The sequence below is a fragment of the Amphiprion ocellaris genome, chromosome 16 (genome assembly GCF_022539595.1).
Source record: "Amphiprion ocellaris isolate individual 3 ecotype Okinawa chromosome 16, ASM2253959v1, whole genome shotgun sequence".
Lineage (NCBI taxonomy): Eukaryota > Metazoa > Chordata > Actinopteri > Pomacentridae > Amphiprion > Amphiprion ocellaris.
In genome coordinates, this window is record NC_072781.1 from 2,863,539 (window position 1) to 2,880,452 (window position 16,914).

General features: G+C 42.7%; 1 protein-coding gene across 1 annotated transcript in view; it reads left to right on the forward strand.

The window, feature by feature from the left end:
- peli1b (pellino E3 ubiquitin protein ligase 1b) overlaps positions 1 to 16,305 on the forward strand; it is a 53,478-nt gene extending 37,173 nt beyond the window's left edge. Inside the window, exons 3-7 of the mRNA XM_023295919.3 lie at positions 742 to 871; positions 2,785 to 2,886; positions 4,641 to 4,838; positions 5,969 to 6,157; positions 12,317 to 16,305. Of these exons, the coding sequence (XP_023151687.1) occupies positions 742 to 871; positions 2,785 to 2,886; positions 4,641 to 4,838; positions 5,969 to 6,157; positions 12,317 to 12,895 (1,198 nt within the window). The 3' untranslated portion in view covers positions 12,896 to 16,305. The remainder of the gene's footprint in view (positions 1 to 741; positions 872 to 2,784; positions 2,887 to 4,640; positions 4,839 to 5,968; positions 6,158 to 12,316) is intronic.
- The last annotated feature ends 609 nt before the right edge of the window (positions 16,306 to 16,914 follow it).

A 16,914-nucleotide genomic window follows, 5' to 3' on the forward strand; every position in this document is an offset into this window, starting at 1 on the left:
ATATATCCCATGGACTTCAAAAGATCCTCAGTTATAGATTGATCCAGCTACAGTGCTGAAATGTGCTCTTTGTTTCTCTATCTGTTTCCTTTGTTAGTCGCTTCTTATTGTTGTTTTATGGTTGTCAGTGAACACATTCTGCTGCACTGAATGAAATCTTGGTTTTTATGAATGGTTTGTATGTGATAGATGAATGCTGCAATGCTGTAGTTGACCAACTACAGGCGGATCAGTTTAGAAACGCACTGCTGATGAACTGAACAGTAGATGGAGACGATGAATGATTTCTGGATGTTTTCTTACTTTTGGGCATTAAGCAGGACATTCAGAGATCCAGCAGCTCAGCGGCAGAGCTGTAGATCCACAGAGACTCCATTCTGTCCGAGGGAACGCCTCTGTTTATCCTCCTCTCCTCAGACATGCATCAGGCTAAATGAGTCTCTGTGTGTTTATTTTCTCAGCCTTTTCAGGGGGTTATGTTTGGAGGGCTTTGTTGTTTATGTGGACATGATGTGCTTTTGTTGTTAAAAAGGCATGTTGGAAAAGTATAGGCTGCTGTTTGTGTATATATGTGTACTGGTAGTCTTCAGGGCATTGGAGGGAGTTCACCAGAAAGCCTCAAGCATTTTCCACAGTGACTGTTTTTCCAGTGAATTATGCAGCTGCCCAGACAATAATGCCCTATTGTTTTGTGCATGTATGTGTGTGTTTATGTGTTTGTGTGCTTCTGTTTACGTGCAGGTACAATGGCTCTCTGCCCAACGGGGACCGAGGCCGACGTAAAAGCCGTTTTGCACTTTGTAAGAGACCGAAAGCGAACGGAGTGAAGCCCAGCACAGTTCACATCGCCTGCTCTCCACAAGCAGCCAAGGTGAAACGCACAAATCCACACAGAAACACACAAATCCACAAAGAAACACACAGAAACGCACACAGAAACACACAAATCCACACAGAAACGTACAGAAACACACAAATCCACACAAAAACACACAGAAACACACAGAAACGTACAGAAACGTACAGAAACGCACAGAAACGCACACAAAAACACACAAATCCACACAGAAACACACAAACGCACACAGAAACACACAGAAACGCACACAGAAACACACAAATCCACACAGAAACACACAAAAACGCACACAGAAACGCACAACACGTCCTCTCTCAAATACTTCAGGAATCATAAAACCGCTGCTATCAAAATCCTGCACATCAGCAAGTTTCCTCAACTCAGAGTACAAGTGACGATTTATGCCTCAGGGCAGTTTTTGAATTTACTGTTCACGAAACCTTTCATAACATCAACATTTAATAATAGGAAGCAGCATTCTTTTCTCCTGACATGACCGTCTTGGTGAGCGTGTGATTGTCTTTGTCTGGCAGCATTAAATGAAACACACCCAGTTCAGTGGATTCGGCCTCTGCTGCCCCACCAAAGGCTTTTCTGAAACTCTGTTTGCTTTTTGTTCTGTGATATTAAAGTACCACACAATGAATCACTCGCACACAGACACACACACACGCACACACACATACACACACCCCATCAACAAGACAGGAAAAGGAAAAAGCTCAGCAAAGCTTCCCTGAGTTAACAGAAAAAGGAAAATAAGCAGGTACAAGGCTTTGTAGAGGGTTTTAACCCTCGTGTCGTCCTGCGGGTCAAAACTGACCTGGTTTAAAATTTGAAAATGTGGAAAAAAATATATTTTCACACTGAAACTTCTGATGTCCACATTTTCAACATTTTTGGGAAATCTTTGAACATTTTTTGGTGGAAAAAAAGGAATGTTGAAAATGTTTCTTAAGAACATTCACATAAAAATCAACCAAAATCCAGCGACTTTCGCTGTGTGTGAATGTTCTTAAGGAAAATATTATAAGTTTTACTGATATATGAAATATGAAATCACTTTAGATATTTTTAGAATTTTTTATAAGATTTTTACTACAAGAATTTTCTTGCCAAATTTGGGGAATTTAAAAAAAAAAAAAAAAAAAACTTTTAAGGGAAACTTTTAAGGGAAACTTTTAAGGAATTATTGGAATTTTCTTCCTGAGGGTTTTGCAAATTTTCAGAAATTTGGGGAATTTTTTTGCTGAATTTTTGGATTTTTTTTTCAGACAACGAAACAGTATTTTTTGGTGCCTGTAAATGAGGACAACAGGAGGGTTAAAGATATTTGAACAATGGTTTTTACACAGCGTTTAACTGGAACATGCCAAAGGTTTATTAGAGAACCTAATGGGAACGCTCCAGTGGAAGGTAACACATGTTCAGATGTTTTCATGATCAGCTACCAGACTGCCAAGAGATCCGCTGAAATCTGTTAAATGATCAGGGAGGTTCAAGGTGTGTTTCTGTGTGAGAGAGGAAGGAGTTTTGGTGTTTCTGGTTGAACATCTGTCCTTACTGTGTCCTCTGAGGACACACCGCTGTACACCCAGGCCAGACTTTCAGCTGCAGTAATTTAAAGAGTCTGCAAGAGCGATTGTCCTTTTCTGTCCTGTGGGTGGTCCTGACTGACCGGTCAGTGACTACAGACCTGAAGTTCTCACCCACCCCACCCTTTCCTCTGTGTTTCTGTTGTTCTCTGTGAGGGTCACTGAGCAGATGTCAGAGGGCTTTTTGCTATAAAACATGTTTGTACTCAGTCTTCTTGTCAGTTTTGAGAGTTTTATTTGAGAGCCTTAAAAATTCTGTACTTTTGTTTGTTTCTCCCTTTCTTTACCATCTTTGTAACCATCTGTCCATTTGTCCTTCTGTCCCTCCAGGCCATAAGCAACAAAGACCAGCACAGCATCTCTTACACTCTGTCCCGAGCCCAGACGGTGGTGGTGGAGTACACCCATGACAGCAATACAGACATGTTCCAGGTAACCAGCCCGGCTTTTATCACCGCGCCTGCAGTTTTACAACCAATTTACAGTCCTGATTTTTTCCACTGCACTGCTCCACTCACTGGTGCAGATTAAACAGGGGTTTTGTAGCAGAGCTGGACTATCATCAGGATGTTAGTGCAGCGTTTTCAGACCATGACGCAGCCAACGCTGGGTGGAGATGAAGGGTGGAGGGGAGGGAAAGACGTCAGGCACAGTGTGTGAGAGGAATTAGACAGGTGTGTGACGTTGTTGTGGTTTGGCACACTGATCCACATAGACTCATAGTTCACAGAGACAATTAAGGTTTAAAACCCGTAAACCCGACTGCGTCCTCCTTTTTGTCAAAACACGTGAATGACACACATATTCTGACTCATGAGGATGTCCTTTTTACAGCGTCCTCCGTGACCAAACAGCCATAATCCTGCTTAGAAATCAGAGGAAAACAATGAGAATCATCACGTTTTTAGAGACTCCCTCCAGTGTAAACCACATTTTTCACCTTGTTCACATTTCCATACGGTGTTTTTATGTGCTGGAAGACACATCACGAGTAAAAGAGCTACCAACACCGTGGCTGAGCATCTCCAACATCAGTCTTAAAATCACAGATTCAGACTTCTGGGATTTCACACAAAACAAACCTTCAAAACAAACCTATGTCAGCTGGCAGGATAGAGTTTTCCATCATTCTTGTTCAGAATCAGTTTCTGGTTCAAACATGTATGGGTGAATTACATCATGTAGTGTAGAGTCGACTTACAGCTTCTGAACAGAGTTGTAGGTGAGCTGGTGTGCTTGAACTGCAGCATGTGGGGACGGGTAGATGGAGAAAGGATGGGGCTTCGTAGATTAGCACATTCTGGAGGAAGCAGTGGAGCAGAGGGACATCAAAGACATTTAAAAGCAGGAAAGGATTACCTTCGTGCAGAACAGCTTTTTAATATGCAGCTTTGATAAAAAAGGATGAGTTTTAGGGGTTTAATCAATGACAACAATGAGGGGATGATGGGATTTTAAGTTTTCCTCAGTATCTGAATAATCCACACCTGTCTGTACCTCTACGGGTAATAATAAACTGCTATAGTTCAGAATTCTTAAATAGTGCCAATTTGCCAAAATGCAAACAAATAAGCAAAAAACATGGTTTAATGTGGCTTCATGGGGACATTATACTCCCCAAACACAGCTTCCGAACTGTGGGAACAGTGACACCAGTGCTTGTTCTTGAATGTCATGTCAACATGTCAACAACACATCATTCATCTTAGTTGGGTTTGGACAGAAGATAATGCTCCTGGACAGCTCAGATTATTCAGCCAGCGTCTTTCAAAAACATTTTTTCCAAAGTCGTCCTGTTCTTAGCCTGGCTAGCTCTAACACTGTGGGAGGCTGCAGTGATTATGATGGAGACGCTGTGAGGGACAGGAATCATCGTAGTACACGGCATCCTCAAGGTTATTATGGGTTTTATACAATGCAAACTGAAAACTCTACTCGTGTGTCGTCAGATGTCTCTTTTCTCGCTCTACCAGTTCAACACAACCAGCCAGACATTATTTCATTTCATTCTTAATGTGCTTCTCATTTCTAATGGATTCCATATTGTGCTGCCTTTATTCAGCTTGTCTCTGTTTATCTGTTGTTATGTCCTTTTTCCTGCCAGCTTCCCCCAGAGGGAATAGATCATTATATCATTTCATAAATGGACCGCATTGTTGACTAAACTTTCCGTCTCTCTCCACCAGATCGGTCGATCCACAGAGAGTCCAATAGACTTCGTGGTGACGGACACGGTGGCCGGCAGCCAGAGCAACGCAGACACCCAGTCGGTCCAGAGCACCATCTCCCGCTTCGCCTGCCGCATCATGTGCCAGCGCACGCCGCCTTACACCGCACGCATCTACGCCGCCGGCTTCGACTCGTCCAAGAACATCTTCCTAGGGGTGAGTTTCATCTTCAGAAACAAGGAGGCAAGTGAGAGAGCAGAAAGATGACAGGAGAGAGAACCACAAAGACAGAGGAAAATAGGGGATGAAAGACCACTCATACAGCTTGGGTTTTGGTAATATGTGCAGAATCTTTCATTTATTCCATGAATTTTCCATTTAATGTCATTCTTCTTGATGACAGCGAAGGACAACTGATGTCCTGTCAAAGTGCCCTTAGTGGCAACACTCTGCTCGTATAAAAAAGGAGAGAAACTGTCTCTTTATGATTTACTTGGTTGATTTACTGGCAGCAGCACGTGCACAAATCCCAATAAAACATCAACAGAAAGCTCTACATTATATCCGCATTACAGATGTTGGATACAGGATCAGGATCAGAATCAGCTTTAACCCCGTGACGCTTACTGTCGCAAATTCGCAACATACTACTTTCATTGAGACTGCAGCTGAGATAGCGTATCCATTCCCCCAATGCTGGTTTGTGCATATTCAATACGTACCTAGGAACCTTTTAAAGCACTTGTTTCTGGTAGGACCGGTTGGAGTGGGACCTAATTATTATATACCTGTTATTATTATGTATCTCTTCTCTATTTGTAATAGATAAATTAACAATCTCCACTTATTTTAGCATCAGCTGGAAAGCTAAAACAGAAAAAAAATGTTTTTTATTTATTTCTAAATAAATTCAGGCGTCAAGGGGGTTAATGCTCAAGTACGTACGCAACGTACAAGGACTGTTGATGTCACCCTAGGAATAAGGAAAGAGAATAATAATAAACAAAAAGTGTTAAAAGCAGAGAATGCTGTTCATAGAGCGAGAGGTACTGTACATATCCACTGGAATACTGTACAGGTGTGGAGGAACGGCTCGGCTGTTTATCAGGGTTCTGGCAGTGGGGAAGAAGCTGTTCTGTGGTGGTCTCAGTGAACATGGTTCTGTAGCGTCTGCTGGAGGGGAGGGAGGAGAACAGTTTATATCCAGGGTGAGTGATGATGTTCCCTCTTCCTGGTTCTAGTGGAGAACACTTCCTGGATAGAGGACAAGGGCCTCCAATGAAAAGTAATCATGCATGACATACGTATGAATTTATATCACACCTTCCCATTTCCGTTTGCTTCAGGAGAAAGCTGCTAAGTGGAAGACGTCCGACGGTCAGATGGACGGTCTGACCACCAACGGCGTGCTGGTGATGCATCCTCGCAACGGCTTCACCCAGGACTCCAAACCGGGCGTCTGGAGGGAAATCTCCGTCTGCGGCAACGTCTTCACCCTGAGGGAAACCCGATCGGCACAGCAGCGGGGAAAGATGGTGAGAAAACATGCACCACATCTATTACAGCGTCCTCTCCAGCAGCCTCCACCAACCCCTCAGAGACGTCTTTATTCATCTCACTGCTAAACACTCCACTGTGTCCATCAGCTGCTCCGGCTGTGTGGCTGAGCAGGGATCGTTCAATGAGTTTTTAACCCTCCTGTGGTCTTCACTTATGGGCACCCAAAAAAACATTGTTTCTTTGTCTGAAAAAAATCCAAAAGTTCAGCAAAAAAATTCCACAAATTTCTGAAAATTTGCAAAACCTCCAGGAAGAAAATTCCAATAATTCCTTAAAAGTTTCCCTTATAAGTTTTTTTTTTTTTAAAAATCCCCCAAATTTGGCAAGAAAATTCTTGTAAATTATTTTCAAAAAATGAGTAAAAATCTTCCAAAAAAATCCTAAAAATATCTAAAATGATTCCATATATATCAGTAAAACTTCTAATATTTTCTTTAAGAACATTCAGAAAAAATCAACCAAAATCCAGCGAAATTCACTGGATTTTGGTTGATTTTTTGTGAATGTTCTTAAGAAACATTTTTAACATTTCTTTTTTCCACCAAAAAATGTTCAAAGATTTCCCAAAAATGTTGAAAATGTGGACATCAGAAGTTTCACTGTGAAAATATTTTTCCCCCACATTTTCAAACTTTAAAACAGGTCAATTTTCACCTGCAGGACGACACGAGGGTTAAAGCTGTTCCGATCCAACCTCTAGGGTCAGCTGGATGTAACAAAAACCACCAGATATTATTGGTTCAGGTAAAGGAATTTATTGCTCAGTAGCAAATTTAACAGTGATCAAAGAAAACAGGACTGGCTCCTAAATCAAAGAACAAAATACAGCCAAACGAAGGCTGACAGAGTGTCTAATCTAGCCAAACACAAACACAGTAGCAACACACACCACAAACAGAAACAATACAAGCAGTGCGCAGAACTAACTAAATAAAACTGGTGCCTCTAAACACACACACAATACATGAAGACTCAAGTTACAAATAGCTTCTTCCCGAAGGTAGCGGACTGCTAACAGGAGCCACAGTCTCCACTAAGACTGGAGCAGCCGCCAACAGAAGCTCTAAATGTCCGTAGTCACCCCTCAGTGGCTACGGAACCGACGGACCACACAGGAATACAAACAAATCACAAAGAAGCACCAAGGAGAACTGGTCACAGATACCAGCTGCCTCGACTGAGACCCTGGTTGCAGATAAATACTCTTCAGGTGTGGTGATGGCTGCGCCCGGTGGTCTGAAGGTGGAACGGAACTGGATGGTGACCCAGTTAGACGGGTCAGGAGGTGGGGAGAACAAGGCTGGAGTGCAGGTCTTCTACTCCGGACTCATCAGTTGAGATGGCTGGCAGCTGGGTTCTGGAGAGGCTCAGAAAGCAGCCACAGCTGGACCCACACAGGACATCTATCCACACAGAGATCCAAAAGGAATCCAGCCCAGAAACAAGACGGCACACAATTACCTGTGGCCGTAACAAAGCTTTTCACGGAAACTGTTCCCTCCTGTGGACTAAAACATGCTCTGGGAGTGATGAAATCTGCTGTCCAGCCTCATAAAGCAGAGGAGAGCTGCAGGTTTTGGTCATCAGTCTACTGAACCTCCATGTTTTCTCATTGTTTATAGGTTAATACATGGTACATTGTGATGATAGAAATACAGATTATAGCTGCTTTAAAATGAAGAAAGCACTGTGGTGGTTAGTGTAACAGTTGGATCTCACTTTCTGTCTCCTCCTCTACATCTCTGCTGCCAATCAAAGGTAGAAACACAACTCCTTCCCTTCCATCCTGTATTTCTCTCACACCGTCTCGTACTTTTTCACACTCGCGTCCCGACTCTGTCACTCTGGCAGCAGGAGACTTAGCACCGCCAGGAGGTTACTGGGATGCCGTCGCCATGGCAACAGGTCCGTCTATCAGAGCTGTGTGTAACAAGACCTAGTAAGGGATCCTCTAGCTGATGTCACAGCCTCTCAGCCAATCACAGCGCTCCCCCCGTCTCGTCAGCAAGGCCACCTGAGGCTTTCATCTGATTGGATTTCAGATGCTGGTGGTGCGTTTAATCAGGTCCTTATTCTTCCTCCTCTTCCTTCCTCCTCTCCATCTTTCTGTCCTCGACTTCTACATCATCAGCAGCTGAAATGTTAACCCGTCTCTTTATCTGGCGGCCCACCTGTCCTCAGGTCTGTCTTATCTCCACCTGCCCTTTACCATCCAGAGTCAACCACTCATACATTATCCACCGCTATACAGACCACTCATTATTTCACACTCATTGACAAGCTGTGGCCTTTATGTTCAGTATCAGAACATTATGGGGTTTAAGAGAGTGGATTCAACGCACTGCGGTCATTTTTGTTGTGTCACAGAGATAGTACTACAAATCTGTAGATACACTTTGAATTACATTTGTTTGTTTTAGGTTCTAATAATTTCTGTAAGAACATTCACCAAAAAATCAACCAAAATCCAGCGAATTTCACTGGATTTTGGTTGATTTTTGATCTGAATGTTATTAAGAAACATTTTTTTTCCCACCAAAAAATGTTGAAAGATTTCCCAAAAATGTTGAAAATGTGGACATCAGAAGTTTTACTGTGAAAATATATTTTTTTCCCACATTTTCAAACTTTAAAACGGGTCAATTTTGACCCGCAGGACGACACGATGGTTAAAGAGGCGACCAGAGGGCCTTTTTCCATCTCATCGCCAAGATTAGACCGATTCTGTTGGAGGCTGAGGTCTTCATTCATGCTGTTGTTTGGTCATGTTTAGATTACTGTAATGTCCTTTTATCACCAGAGAAGAGCCTTGGTGGTCTACAGATGGTCCAGAACCAGCAGCTCTAGTAGATATGAGTCTCTCTGCACTGGCTACCTGTTCGGGTTAGAGCAGACTTGAAGGTGCTGCTGCTAACGGATAAAGTGTAAATGGAATTGTCCCATCGTACCTGTCCAATCTGGTGAACCCGTATGTCCACACTCGTGTTTTGCATTTCCAAGGGACCCAAAAGTCTGTAGAAAGATGGTTGGGGAACGGGTTTTTTCTTTCTGAAACAGTCTAGCTGTTGAAATCAGGCAGGAATCTACTGATGGATTTAAAACAAAGCTGAAGACCCACTGGTTTACTGTTTTACTGATGTCCTTTTATTGTTTCAGCTCTCTATGTACAGCACTTTGACTGAAATACATTTATTATTATTATTATTATTATTATTATTATTATTATTATTATTATTATTATTATTATTATTATTATTATTATTATTATTATTATTATTATTATTATTATTATTATTACCACCAGGGAAACGTGCACAGCTCAGGCGCTCATTAAGCTGCTTGTAAATGTCATATCAGACTGTTTAGATCCTGTTATTGTCCCGATTCTTCACCGCTAACAACACAGCAGGAATGACAGCTGCTGTCCATCAACAGGCTGCATCAGAAATACTGCAGATATCTCCACTATATTTACTGATAACACCATGGTTTAAACCACTCATATTGGTTTTGACAGTAAAAGGGACAATTAATATGATTTCAGCTGGACTTTAAGGATTATTAAGTCATTTTAATCGCGACTTTCAGCTTTGCAGTCTGGTTTCAGTGCCTCTGAAAGTCTCTCTGAATGGAAGAGCTGCTCCAGTGGAGGTTAACATCTGAAGGACATTCTGATTGAATGGAGGGAAAAAGTAGACTCAGCAGGTCTGATAAAAGCTCTCCGGCTAACTGGTGAGTGTTAAAAGGCACCTGAGCTTTTCTTCTTGTAACCGACGACCTTTAGCTTGTTTCTGATCCTGATTTAGGCTAAAAATAGCAGAAAAATGACAGATCTGTTTGTGAGGTTGTGTGTGAGCCGTCACCAGGGGATACTTGTTGTAGTTGTTGTGAGGGACAGATGAGTTGTGTTTAGGCTTTTGGGTAAACTCAGTCAGCTGGTTGCCCTTCTGCAGTGTGAATATCTTACAGTACACACACACACACACACACACACACACACACACACACACACACACACACACACACACACACACACACACACCCACACACACACACACACACACACATATGCTGCCTGCTGTGGGGTTTTTGTGAAGGATAGTAAAAGAGGGTCGGAGCTCCTGCTGAGTTTAATTCCAGCTTTGATGCTGATAAATGATCTGCTTCAGTGTGATTAAATAGAAGTGAGTCGAGGTGAGTTTGTGTCGATGTTTTCGTGGATTAAACCGACCCAGAGCTCAGGCATCATGGAGCTGGAGTGTCATCATATATGGAGAACACAAACGGATCATACTGTCGATATGTGACTGATTTATTTTGGACGAGGCGGTCGGTTAACCCTCCTGCTGTCCTCATTTATGGGCACCAAAAAATATTCTTTCCTTGTCGGAAAAAAATACAAAAATTCAGCAAAAAAATTCCCCAAATTTCTGAAAATTTGCAAGACCTTCAGGAAGAAGATTCCTTAAAAGTTTCCCTTCAAAGTTTTATTTAAAAATAAATAAAAAATCTCCCAAATTTGACAAGAAAATTCTTGTAAATATTTTCAAAAAATGAGTAAAAATCTTCAGAAAAAATCCTAAAAATATCTAAAGTGATGCCATATATATCAGTAAAACTTGCTGGATTTTGGTTGATTTTTTTGTGAATGTTCTTAAGAAACATTTTTAACATTTTTTTTTCCACCAAAAAATGTTCAGAGATTTCCCAAAAATGTTGAAAATGTGGACATCAGAAGTTTCACTGTGAAAATATATATTTTTTCTCCACATTTTCAAACTTTAAAATGGGTTAATTTTGACCCGCAGGACGACACGAGGGTTAATGATTGGAGGAGCAGCTTGGTTTGAAATCATCCAAACATCTGAGAACTAAAGACAACCACTGTTTCCCTCCAAACACCAAACCCTCAGCGTTCCAGTGAGCAGCTTGTTGTGGTTTTACTGGGCAGGTGTGTGTGTGTGTGTGTGTGTGTGCGTGCGTGCGTGCGTGCGTGCGTGCGTGCGTGCGTGCGTGCGTGCGTGCGTGCGTGCGTGCGTGCGTGCGTGCGTGCGTGCGTGTGTGTTACTGCATCACAGTGACAAAGGGCACACGTGCACTGAGCGAGCGCTCCCAGGATACATGAAGGTTAGAAGCTGTCAGCTGGAGGCGGAGTGAAGCTGCTGCTGCTGCTGCTGCATTGATGTGTGACCTCAGCATCAGCGTTATGATGTCACCAGACCCCTGGAGCCGCCCCTCCCCTCAGCTCTGGATCACTTTATAAAAATAGTCTGTCACGTTTCAGGACTTTCCCTTCCTTTCCCCTCTCAGGCTCTTTCTGTCCATCCTCTTGTTTTTCTTCCTCCAGTTTATCTAAACCTGGAATTTCCCACCGTGATGATCTGACCTTTCTGTTCCCCAGTTTCCTCATGTCATCTGCCTCCAGCTGTCAGTGCTTTGCCTCCTCTCAGGCAGATAATAGAAATGTTACACCGCCACCTACTGTCGTCAGACTGTCACTACAAACATCAAGGCTTCATATTTACAGCAGGCCACATGTTGTCCCAGCCACTGGTCACATTCAGGGTTTTTTCTGCTTAGACGAAGTTTTAGAGCCCCTAAAGAAGCTTTAATCAGCACCAAAATGATAAAATTGGGGAATGAAATTACAATTTATTAGTATTTCTAAAAATCCAGGCTACAGCTGTGTGTCATAATAAAATCATCCATCCATCATCTGTACACCACTTCATCCTCTTTAGGGTCGTGGGGGGCTGAAGTCTATCCCAGCTGACTCTGGGTGAACTGGACTGGTCACCAGTCTATCACAGGGCTACATATAGAGAGAAACACACTCACATTCACACCTACAGGAAATTTAGAATCATCATAATTAACCCCAGCATGTTTTTGGACTTTGGGAGGAAGCTGGAGAAAACCCACGTATGCACATGGAGAACATGCAAACTCCATGCAGAAATTTCCTGGGAAGGCCGGGACGTGAACCACGGATCTTCTAGCTGCAAGGCAACAGTGCTAACCACCACTCTACTGTGCAGCCCTAATAGTGTAATATTATTATTTATAGTAATAAAAGGCAGTCAGTTCATCCTGTTGGGTATTTTGTTAACTCAGTGTCTGTGTCTTTGTTCCAGGTGGAGTCTGAGTCTCAGGAGCTGGTTGACGGTTCTCTCATCGACCTTTGCGGAGCGACGCTGTTGTGGCGCACTGCTGACGGCCTGGCACGCACTCCCACCCTCAAACACCTGGAGGCGCTGCGGCAGGAGATCAACGCGGCCCGTCCTCAGTGTCCGGTGGGCTTCAACACGCTGGCCTTCCCCTCCATGCGCCGCAAGGACACACCGGACGAGAAGCAGCCCTGGGTCTACCTGCAGTGCGGCCACGTGCACGGCTACCACAACTGGGGCAACCACCGCGAGGAGAGGGAGGGCCGGGAGGGCCGCAGCCGGGAGTGCCCCATGTGTCGGGCTAAAGGGCCCTACGTGCCCCTGTGGCTGGGCTGCGAGGCCGGCTTCTACGTGGACGCGGCGCCGCCCACTCACGCCTTCAACCCCTGCGGCCACGTCTGCTCGGACAAGACGGCGGCCTTCTGGAGTCAGATCCCTCTCCCTCACGGCACCCACACCTTCCACGCCGCCTGCCCCTTCTGTGCCCAGCAGCTGAGTGGGGAGCAGGGCTTCGTCAGACTCATCTTCCAGGGGCCCCTCGACTAGCGGGGCCTCCAGCAATCCTGGTGGAGATGCAGGGAGAACACTCGGATCCTGCGTTTTATAACCACGGACCTACCCAGATCTGTTTGTTTCCCTGCAGTTCAGATATAAACTGTTTTCTGGACTTCTTGTCTCTTTCTCATTTTTAAGTGACCTTTGTATTGCTTTTTCATGAATGACAAACAAAGATTTCTATATTTTCATGTGAAACCAGAGACACAAAAACCAAACAAAGAACACTGCTGGGTAAACTTTTAACAACAGTATTTATCTGAACTACTAACATGCGGTTTTTATTCCTGTTTATTGTATTCATCTGTGTACATCTCTGAAAGCTAATTTAAACAAAGAAGTCTATTTATGGCCCAGGATCATCGCTTCATCCTTTATCTGTCAGATATGCCTAACTTCAGTTCTATTTAGCATTTTAATTTGAAAAACTCCATATATTGTTACTCAGATATAAAGTTTTCGGTGTGTTCTGAGGGTTCCGTTCCGTGTCCTTCCCCCATGTTCACCGTATTTATACTCCCCTTCCTCTGGCTCACGTTGTGTGTTAAACCCTGAGTAGTTGTTCTCTCTCACCTCGGCCTTTCGAGCGTTCAGAGCAATAGATTTGGAACAGAAACCTCCTGAAGCGTTACGGGAGTCTTTATGAGCGCTCCCTCCCTTTAAAGTCCCACTGAAACGTCGCTCTGTGGGTGAGAGACTCTTTCCTGATCACAGCCATGAAAACGCAGCCATGTAGCTACACACACACACACACACACACACACACACACACACACACACACACACACACACACACACACACACACACACACACACACACACACTCTCTCTCTCTCTCTCTCTCTCTAACCAGCCCTGGTCAAATGCTTTCTATTACATTAAAGAGGAGGAGCCATGACACAGAAATAACAGAAGATTCTGTTAGGGTTAAATCTGCAGCAGCACCTCTGTGTGGACGATGTTTTATCGGCTGCTGTGATGTTTGGGGCTCAACTTGTTTTCAGTTATCTCAAGAACGGTGGTCAATATTTAGCCAGACACATTCCAGTATTCTGAGCAGTATTAATTTATCAATTTTAGCCTTGGACTGAGGGCTTTTTTGGAATTTTCCTCCTGCCAGTATTGAGAAATGCTCCTCTTGTCACCGTGAGTCCTGCAGGCTGATAACGACGTGTTTTATTCAGACATGACGATGCACAGATGATCCAAACTGAGTCAGCTTCAGTGCGTTTCTTTTTCCGGCCTGAATTTTCTCAGTTCACGAAGCTCCATCTGATACAACAAGCAAAAAAACCAAAACAACCCAACTGTAGCTGTTTGACTCAGGTCTGATAAAGTCACACAAACACACATGTGGCTTCAAGCTGCTGATCCTCTGTATGGATGTGTGTTTTACCCGGGCTTCATGTTAATCTGGAGCGTTTTAGGGGCGACGAGCTCCACAGTGTGAGAACAAAATACCAGGACTGCCTCTTCTTACTTTTATTTTCATAAACTACAAACTACAATGAGAACTGTTAGCGTTTTTATACTGTATTAGCTCTGTAATACCTTCCAAGAGGGCTAATCAGTTCATTGTTTTTATATCAAAATGACATTTTAATCACAAGAATTATTCACGTTTCTTTGTTTGAGGGCATGTTATGCTGTTATTAAATGAAGAGTAGACTCCTGAAAGGCCACCTGTGGACCCAAACTATGATTTTAAACATAACGTAAACAGCTATGTAATCTGAAATGATGACAGATTTACTCAGCAGTAGTTTATTTATATGAAAAGGCCTGAAAAAGAAGCATCTGCATTACATGAACTGATGTACAAACCAGATAAATATGTGATCATGTCTAGTGTGCATTTGATTTAAAACTATTCTCATTCAGCTCTCAGCTTCAGAATCTGAGTCTACATTCAACAGAACAGACAAACGGATGCAAAAACAGCACATTAGAAGACAAAAACTAACAGCGACAGTGATGTATGTGCTAGTTTTTATGTTACGTTTGTTTCGATTCAAGAAGAACAGATAAAGTTAGACGACTGGCAGCAATCTAAACAGAAATAATGTATGTTCAGACTAAGTCTAGCTAGAACAGAAATGTTTATCTAAATAAAAACAGCTTTAAAAGAGTTTGTATAAAGCTGTTAAATATTTAAAAAGCAGCTAATGTTAGCTTGCTAATATAAAATCTGTTTCGACTGAAAACGTGTTTGACCTAAATGACAAAATGGACCAATCACAACCAGATAGGTTAGTGTGATTCTTTATTTCCCTCTTGTATTAAACCACACCACTTTTTCTGACTCTGAAACACGCTCATTTACATTTACAGATATTATGGACTGGCAGCTCAGCTCGGGCCCTGAACCTGTAATGCTGCTTTTACAGCTGATTGCTTTTGATTGGACACTACACATTTCCTAGCAACCGATTTACACATAAATTAATTCTCTACCTGAATTAGAAAATCACAAATTAAGTTTTTTGAAGAACTGCAGGAAATATGATTAAAAAAGCAGAAACAGCTGCTGCAGATATTTTATCAGCTTCTGTTTCTAACTTCCACATGAAATGCATAAATAAAGTAGCCATGACACCCTCTTACTACCTCTAAACCAGCACACACAAAGCTCAGAGGAGGCGGTCCTGATGTTTTGCTCTTTACATGGAAGCACACGTCCTCCTGCTGCAAACACACAACACACACACAACACACACACCGAGCACGCTGGCACACTCCAGCTGCAGAAACCTCCAACAGAAGCAGCTTTACTGACCAGCCACTTCCACACACACAGCTCCAGGTGTGTGTGAGCTCTGAACACAGTCCTATCTGCAGGTATAAGTAGCGTGTGTGTGAGTGTGTGAGTGTGTGTGTGTGTGTGTGGGAGAGAGAGATTGTAATTTATGCATTCATGATGATTGTATGTGTGCAGTTTGTGTGCGTTCATCTGTAGCTCTCCAGATCCTCAGACTGCAACACACTAAGTCACCTCAGGGAGAAACACAATGACCTGTGTCACGTCTGCACACACACACACACACACACACACACACACACACTGCTAGGTCTTCTGAGGATACCTCACAAGTTCAAAAGTCTATTCTGGGTTCAGATATTTGTGTCCTTCATCCGGTTTAGTTTTGGTTTCATGGACTCTGTGGGTAAAGTGTGTGATTAAGGGCTCTCCACGTCTCTCTACTGTTATTTCAGCCCTCTTATTGTAACACAAACACACGTCTCTGTCTGTCCGTCTGTCTGTCCGTCTGTCCTGCCGTCCTCCACTCGCTCTTCTTCTCCTCCTGTCCGGGGACGTCTTTGTGCTTGTAAAAGGCGAAAGCAACGAATGTTTCCAGCAAACACTTTTTTGTAACAACTTAAACAATAAAGTGTAAAAGCGACATGTTTCACTGAGTGTCTGGATTTATTTGCTTCACCAGAATCATGTTTGTGTTCATATTTTACAGCTAACAGCTACAGTTCAATAACATTAATAGCAAAAGATTTCCATTGTTTGGTCGACACATAAACAGAATAACTGATTCAGTGTCATTTAATCTCCTGTAATCAGTGTTTATAGTTTCATAAGTGAAGGATGTTAAGACTCACAAACAAACATTTCAAGTGTCTGAGCATTTTACGTAAATATGACAACATTTTATACAAGTATATGTATAAAAAACACATACTATTCAAAATACAACATAGAGATTATGTAGAATAGCTTTGGCTGTTCCGGTCAGCTCATGGCACACTGAACAAAAATATATCGCTAAGTAGCTGGAAATAAAAGCAATACCCTCTGCTGTCTTTTCTGGGAAAAATATTACCAGAATATTGTCACTTATTTCTGAGACTGTTTCTTCAGTTTGTGTACAGCTTCACTGAGCTGCTACTAAAGGTCTGATTTGTACCGTACATCTTGTGTTTGGGCCAAAGTAAACACACAGGTTACGGTGTAAAGTAAGTAAGTTATATATGTAATATATATATGTAAGTTATAGAATTTT